This window comes from Drosophila bipectinata, chromosome 2L (genome assembly GCF_030179905.1).
Source record: "Drosophila bipectinata strain 14024-0381.07 chromosome 2L, DbipHiC1v2, whole genome shotgun sequence".
NCBI lineage: Eukaryota > Metazoa > Arthropoda > Insecta > Diptera > Drosophilidae > Drosophila > Drosophila bipectinata.
In genome coordinates, this window is record NC_091736.1 from 21,278,398 (window position 1) to 21,286,846 (window position 8,449).

General features: G+C 41.9%; 1 protein-coding gene across 1 annotated transcript; it reads left to right on the forward strand.

The window, feature by feature from the left end:
* Positions 1-822: 822 nt before the first annotated feature.
* LOC108121126 (very long chain fatty acid elongase F-like) lies at positions 823-1,750 on the forward strand. Its single transcript, XM_017235061.3, has 2 exons — positions 823-1,088; positions 1,148-1,750. Exons 1-2 carry the CDS (start codon positions 876-878, stop codon positions 1,733-1,735), a joined length of 801 nt encoding a protein of 266 aa, XP_017090550.2. The 5' UTR covers positions 823-875; the 3' UTR covers positions 1,736-1,750.
* Positions 1,751-8,449: the final 6,699 nt, after the last annotated feature.

An 8,449-nucleotide genomic window follows, 5' to 3' on the forward strand; every position in this document is an offset into this window, starting at 1 on the left:
GCGACAAACTTTGTTCACTTTGCTGTGGGGGAGGAGAAAATAAAAAGGATTTCGACCGGCAAACTGATAAATTTTCAAATTTGCATGCTAATGAATACCGTGGATCCGGCAAACTTTCTAGCTTATGCGTGTGCGAGTTCCGCAGAACTCGACACGGCCGGAATATTTTACAGTGTTTAGATTTATGGCAGACCATACGGGGAAAAGGACGTGAGTCCCAGTGGAGGGCCAAGCCCCATGGCCACCGCTGTACAATTTTACAATAGCCATGTCAGAATGGAATTCAAGCCACCCACTCAGTTCAAACATCAGTTTGGTTTGTCGAAACCACGCGATGCAATAACTACAAGGCCCAATATGAAAAGATAATTAAAACTATCAACACATTTTCCCTATTCAGAACTGAAATTGCAGGTAGCTGAAGCTGTTTTCCATTCATTATAAAAGTATTACAGCTGCGGTCAACACTATTTGTTTTTTATTGCAAAACGCAACGTATTACGCAAGGCAGCGCATGGCTGTTTAAAATGCAAGAAAATTGAAATAAGCTGTTTCGCTTTTTAGAAACCATTTCCTAGCTTTCGCAATATTAAACAGACTATTTGTCTTTTTTCTGCCAGTGCCTCCCTTTTTAAATTTTTATTTTCATTCCACAAATGTTCCTACCTGCAGTCGCCACAAGCTATGCAATTTGCAGCCTAATAAATATGTATTTTGAACCAGACTAGATATGCACGACGACAGTCCCATGGCTTATGTAAATGAATTAATTAGCGCCAGTCGGACGTATTTCTTTCAAAGCACTTATGATTAAAGAAATTTTAGCGACTCGATTAGTTGTTCTTGAAGCAGGCCGCTGCACTGTCACGTTCGATATGCTTGCCGAAATGCTTACCCCGGTGGATCCCGTACGGCTGGCCATTTACGCCAGCCCCTGGCCCACCTTGCTTATAATGTCCTCGTACCTGGTATTCGTTTTCAAGTTGGGTCCCAAGCTAATGGAGGGACGCAAGCCCTTCGAACTTCGCACTTTCATCAAATTCTACAACATCGGTCAGGTTTTATACAACGCGACGATAATTTATTACGTAAGTAGTTCTTGTTAATATAACATCGGAAAATAACACTGTTTTAAAACACATTTTAGGGTGCCCATTTTTTGTTCTACTTGGACACTTACGACTTAAAATGCATAAAGCCCTTGCCCCTGGATCACAGGCACAAGGACTATGAGCGTTGGATGACCAACTTGTATGCAATTAACAAAATGATCGACCTGAGCGAAACGGTAGTGTTTGTGCTACGAAAGAAGTACAAACAGATATCCTTTCTTCATGTCTTTCACCATGTCATCATGGCCGGGATGTGCTACTTCATAATTACATTTAACGGACATGGCGGCATCCTCTTTCCATTTTGCCTGATAAACGCAGTGGTCCATGGCTTTATGTACACCTACTACTATCTGTCCTCCTTGAACGAGGCGCTTCAGAAAAGTATCTGGTGGAAGAAGTACATCACTATCATCCAGCTGCTTCAGTTTATGATCATCATGGTGATTTTTCTCAGGATGATGATGGACCCCAACTGCTCGACCCCACCTTTCACAAACTATCTAGTCGGGATCATAATACCTTCATTTACCATTTTGTTCATAAACTTCTTTTATAAGTCCTACATACTGCCAGGCAAAAAGCATGCCAAGCAGCCCCAGAATACCGAAAACAAAAATTAAAGAAAAAGAACTATACCCTATAGCCCTTTTCTTCCAAAAAATAATTAGTTGGTAAGGTGTATCATAAAAAATAAATATTAAGCAAAACACTTTTTCTTTACATTCCATTTTATACCCCTGCGAGGGTATTGTATTTTTCCCAATTTAGTGAATCAAGATCACTTCACATTAACGAAAATTTCTCCCAAACTGATATACCTTTGGCAAAAATGAGCTAATAAGAGCAATAAAATTCGTTTGATATATGACTCATTTAGATTGCATACAGAAGGTATGTAATTGTTTAGGTCTTATGCTATATATAGTGTTTTCAGGCGCACGCTACGTCGCTAAGGTTCGCCACCATGTGCACTGCCGTGCACAGTGAATGATATTTAAATTTCCAAGGGCTCATTAACTATGTTAATGTGTCACAATCCTGAAATATTATTATAAGCGAGTTCTTAAGTTTCAATTCCATTGAATATATCCCATTGCCACGAGTTTTCTTTGAATAAAAAGCTGCTTGTGGTAAATTGAATTTGTAGTAAATTGTGAAAATTGAATATTATTGAACATACGACATTTTTGTTTTTTAAATATTGTATTCGTGTGAATTAATGTAAAATAGAGAAATATCTCCGACCCCATAACGTACATATATATAAATCTATACATATATTCTTCTTTGCGAAAACCTATGGCTTAAACCTATGGCTCCTAAGACTGCATCGTTCGGAGTAAACAATATCTGGATTGCCTATTTGTATATGGAAAGTCTCCCCAATTCAATTGAATTTCAATTGATCTTTGTTGTGGTTTTCGTTGCCCATTTAGAAAACAGAAACCGCACATTGTATTTAAAGAACGACCAGCTGTTGGTTGGTCAGTGCTTGTCTGGAAAGGTCATTCATTGAGTTATGGTTCTCAATAGAACTAGCTCTCTGGCATATATTAATTATCATTTCGCAGAAGTATAAGAGCAGCCGGAGTTGGAGTGGCATCTTCGCCCTTTCTGAAGGTCTCTGAAATTGAAATTCACTGAAGCCATTGAAATTCCGTATATTCAAATGCGACTGCCGTGCCGATTTTTGGAGAAAATTCACGCGAGGGTGAGCTCCGCAGTAAAAGTGAATAATTTTCCCATCGCCGACAAAAGAATGGCATGTCACATGGGTTGCCCCGTCAGACGGCGGAATCTGAGCCAAAACACCAGCCCAGAAGCGAATGAAAGTGTCAGCGAAGTGCCAACTGAACCGGGCTAACAGGCAACATATACAATACATATATGTAAGTATGCTCTTGAATAGGGACAGGGTTGAGGGAGATTGTGCGCTGGAAGAGTGTGTGCGCTGGATTATCCCAAAAGTCATGGCTTAGACAAATGTTTTATGCTCCACTTGGCTGCATTAGCCGCGCGTATTATGCTCAAGTGCCGCTGGCGCACGCTGCGTATGAGTTATTTATTATTTACCCAAAGTTAATACAATTTATGACTAAGCTAAACTTTTTGCCTCATAATATTTTTTGCCCTAAATGCAATCCAGGACATGAAGAGTTTAAATTTTAAAGCATTGCATTACCTTTTTTCAAGCATTTTAGAGATTAAATGTAAGAGGAATATAAAATGTAATAAAAATGTTGATAACTGATAGCTAGAAAATAGCTCCTGTTAAATTTTATCCTAAAATTTTAGTGCTGCGATTCAAATGTGCTTTTCTGCAACTTTGGCAAAACTAAAATTTGACGCAACCACATTTCCGCTTCTTTCCACTGCCACCATGTAATTCAATTGCATTGACGACGTCTGATGCGATGAGAGCATAGAATTTGATGTCCCACCACGTGCGAGGCAGTCGATAGACGCTTTATAAGTTTTCATGGGTCTTCCCCGAAGTTGCCATTCAAAGTGAATCAAATGAGGGGGACCTACATTCACATTACTGCGAACAGGGCTGCATGGTAAGGCGCGCGTCTGACGATGCATCCATCAATTGCCACTGCTCATAGGCCAAGGACGTCTCTAACAGCAGTCAGCTGCCTGCCACGCCCACTGCAACCCCGCTGCAGCCCCCCTCGTCCAATCCCCCAACCCTTTTCGCCAGCCTTGTGCACTCATTTACTCAGTCAACTGTTCAGGCATTCACTTTGCCGGAGGGCTGGGGCGTATTTCTTTTGGACTGGGCAGGGGCGTGAAGGGAGCTTCCACCCCAAGTTCCACTTCTCGACGCATTCATTCAAACAGGGTTTGTATTTGAATTTCACTCATTGCGCATTCAGGCATTTTATGACCCTCTCCACCAGCCACCGGCCAACTTTTAACCAAAGCCAAGGCAACCCGTAAGCGTTTTTTGCCCGAAATAAGGTGTACCATTTTAACGAAAAATAATAATTTTACAATAACAATAGAGTTTACTTTAAAGCACAAACGTAATATATTTTATTGCCTTATTTTATCTTAAATCTTAATATGACTACTGGAAGTCATATGGTGGATCTATGGTAGATCGCATATATGTCATTCTGAAAATAGGTTCTGTGTAACAGCGCCTTTTTCCCAAAATATTTTGCTACACCAAACTTTTTGTAAATTGGGGCTGTCGTAACATTCTAGCAATATTTTTATATGTATGACGATTTATCAAATAAGTACATTTATAAATTCGCTACATATTTTTTTAAGTGATTGGCCTTTGCTTCTGGCTGTTAACCTTGACGGGCAGCATGCGTTTCGTGGCCTAAATAACCACACGTTTCTATTGGCCCCATTGCGGCGACCTGAGTGCAAAGAGTTGGCGGCAGGAGTTTCGAAACTAGAACGGTCACGCCGGGCTTTGATGTCCTTTGTCACTTCCTTTGTATTGTCAACATTTCTATTGCAGCATCTGGCGTGGCGACTGCAACGGCAACTGCAGACAAGTTGACTGCAAATACTATGGCTGGCTGCCTTCTGTTCTCATTCGGTGATGAATAGCAAGACAGTCCTTTGTTGGGCGTGACGTGACGAAAATTGTTGTCCCAACTGACGGCAAAATTATGGAGCGACATAGCTGTCACGGAATAAAAGAGTTTCTGCCAAGTGACACCCACTCACTACTCACTCCACTCCCGCAGAGTTCGAAGGAGTCCTGGCGACAAGCAGCTTAATAACAAGTCTTGCCCGCTAATTGATACATAATCCCATAAATATGAATTCCGGGAAAGCCTGGAAGACTCTTATTATTAACTTTGTCCACATCCAGCTGCTCTCGTGCCGGGCGAAGCGTAAAACTTTTCTAATAAATATTCTCCCAGTTCCAGAGGCCTAATCCGTTTATCCTCACTCGATAAAAGGCTTTATTAAATTGACAATACAAAATTGCTTTATTGGATTCGGGCCGGATGGCAATTTACTTTACTTTGATGTAAATGGATGGATACTTTGTCAACTCAAACAGAATAGTCCAAGTGCTGGCACTGAAGATGAAATCAAAAGACGAGGCAGATTCATCTCCCGAACCAATTTAAAAATTTATGCACTTAACTATGCAGGCCGGAATTAATGTAGATAGGTAACTGAAGCCTGCAACATCACTAAATATTTTAAAGTATAACTCTTTCCCATTGGATCTGGCAATTTAATATCTATGAAATATGAAATACACGGCTCACATCTTTCAGGGAAATCGATTTTGCTCACGCCCCATCCGTATACGTGATGCGGTACATGATCAATATTCAATCGACACAGTCAGAAAAAAAGCACATAAATTACCTACAATCGCCATAAAGCTTTCATTCCAACTCCAACTACGGCAGGCTCGACACGAATATACATATAGGCATATACGGGGATGTATGGGGATTTGATGACTCTCTGCGCCACATTTATCTTAACCATGACCCATACACACTTCGGTCCCAGCAAACAAACATAAAGTGCTCGAACGGCAGGATAAGAAATTGTTATGGTCAGCGGGAGTTCTAGATCATAAAAGTCTAAAAGGATATATATCAATTGAGGATTTACTTTTTATATGCGAAAATTGTGCAAGGTATTTGCAAAACATTCCAAAAAAGCTTTCTTGAAGGGTTCTTTGAAACAATTCAATTATTTTAATTTGGCAAACCGCCAAGTAATAATATATTTTTGATATAAAACAAGGATAAAAAGATTTCTGTCGCTTTCTGTTCAAGCCTTGAAAATTAGAGGTATGGCAAACAGAAACTCGAATTTTTCGGATAGAACAATCGGGTAAGTGGTAATTTTGCCTAATGAAACAACTGTTATGAGCAATGCAGGAATCATAGATAGGTTTCTGGGCGCTGGTGCATTCAACATATTTCTTCCCTGCATTGCTCATCCGCCATGTGGACCCCGTTCTAATGCACTGCCGTACTCGTTTGTGGCTGCCACTCCAGCCAGCGTCATTAATGTGAAAAATTTAAGTTTTCAAAGTTGTGTGCAGCCCCCTTCCCGGAAGGCCGCGCCGTGGGCTGTTGGCACTGCCATTAGCAGAGTTTTACTCGCAGACGCGTTAATTCACTCACATCACGCTGGCTGTTTGCATAAATCAAGGCAGCCAGCTCGTGTGCCCGGGTCGGAGTGTCTGCGCCGGCTTTGGACTTATCAACTTTACGGCTCCTGCTTAAAGCCGCAGAAATCAGCATAGCCGTTACCACGTGCCACATGTAGCATCCGTTACAGGGCCCAACAGGGAGGGCTCTCACCTGGCCAACGTATGCTGGCATTTATTACACAGCTTGCCGACTCGGATCGGCTGCGATTTACAGCTTCTTTCCGGAACGGTTTAAGCCTTTTAGCCGCCCTTCTCATTTGTTAAATTATAATGAGAGTTATGCCGCTGAATCGATAGAACCAAGCACCTGGAACATCTCCTGTTTGCGGGCGCCGCTTAAACTCAATTGGAGCCGGAGCGAAATGTGGGTCTTGTAGTCGAGGAATAGCAAGCCCCCGGGACGCTGCGACACTTTTTGCGGCCAAAGTTTGCCAAAGTTCTGTGGCCAGAACTTGAACTACTGGTAGCCGCGAACGCTCCTTGGATCTGTCGTGGGTACTCCGGCTTTAAAGGGGATTTAATTACTCTCGGATTGTGTATTTTTGCACTTTTATTTTCTGCAACAAAGGGATTATTATTTTAATAAGGAAAAACTTTTGTGTGAATTTGAGCAGCTGCCGCTGTGCGCCGCCTCAAGGAAAAATCTCAACTCTAATTAAATTTCAATGTGCAAAGTGGTGTCCTCAATTAGAAATTAGATAAAGGGCAGAGAGGGAATGGAAATGGAGGAGGAAAAAATGTATGGCAGGACCAAGGACTCGAGCATCTTTTGGAGCATAGCCGATTTTCGCCCCTTCTTTGCGGCAGAGCGACAATCTGCATACTTAATTCGTAATCATTTGACTGTCGACATCTCGAGGGCATTCAGTGGAGGAATCCGAATCCGAATACGAATCCGCGTCCAAATCGGAATCCGTTTAGTCGCAGATTGCTCAAACAATTCTCTCGCCTGATTAGCAGAATATTTAATTTAATCCTTTGTGACTCGCCCAGAGGGGGTGATGGATGCAGAAAAACTAATGAAAAGAAAATCGTAAGCAGAGCAAGGCTGACTTTGATTAGCGCTTAATAAGACGAGGAGTCGGGTCCCATGATTGATTAATCACATTCAATGCCTGGCACTGAGCTATATTTTAATTGGAAAACCACAGACACAGAAATGGCAGGGAAACTTTCAGAGTTTGAATGGAATACCTCATCGAATTTCGGTTTATTTGACGCCTTCTCCAACTCCATATTTTTTCCCTGCTGCTGTTCGTGCTCCTGCTCCTTCTGGCTGAGCGAGCGCAGTGAATGGGCAAATTGATGTGCACACTCCGGCATCTCGGGCGGAGTGGGTTCTGCAATATTGTAATGAAAGCATAACAAAAACAGAACCAAAACAGATGAAAATCTCTACATGAGGAATGTCTGTTCAATGGCACACACACTGAACACACGGCACACCTAAAGCCAAAGCCAAAGCCAAAACCAGAGCCAACCCATCAGCCCCTCAACTCAACTTCATTTCGCTCTGCTCAACTCAGCCAGAATGCCAAACTACTACACAGTCGGGCTTGTAGTTTCTGTTCACGTTTCTGACATGAATAAATTGGTAAATATAACCGGGGATCAATAAGCCCGGGCTCATTCGTCAAGCGAAAATCGCACCCACGAAATTGCATACTTCAAGCCAAAATGAAAATAAAGGCAACACACGGGGAAAATATGAATTTAAACAAGGAGTGGCCTAGTCAATTGTTAATGCAAATAAAACTTTCAGCTTAAAATTGTTTCACTAAAAACTATTATTTAAAAATATACCAGAGATGTTTAAACAGCTGTCGCAGCTTTTTTTCGAGTGTTGGCATTACAAAATCCCACGCCAGAGCCGGCATAATCAATGACTTGAAAGCAGCTAGCCGGGATTTTGGCCAGATTCCGAGTTGGGTTACATTTTTGCATCATTAAGTGGCAGCCGCATAGCGGGAATATGCTAATAGTCCCGGAGTGCTGGAAGCCTCGCAGCGGGTGTGCCATGTGAGTGGGGTGTATTTTGTGAGTACTATGTGTATATTTTGGTGTGCACCCTCCGAGGAGGTCTTGGTAAGACAATGGCCCTGGCCTTAATCGCCTCGACTGTCTCCTGGCTTGGCAGCCATATTTTTTTCTTTTTTAGATATATTTACGGATCACA

Coding starts and splice junctions, on each gene's coding strand:
- LOC108121126 (XM_017235061.3), top strand. CDS start 876: ATGCTTGCCGAAATGCTTACCCCGGTGGATCCCGTACGGCTGGCCATT. Junction 1,089..1,147: donor ACGCGACGATAATTTATTAC/GTAAGTAGTTCT, acceptor AACACATTTTAG/GGTGCCCATTTTTTGTTCTA.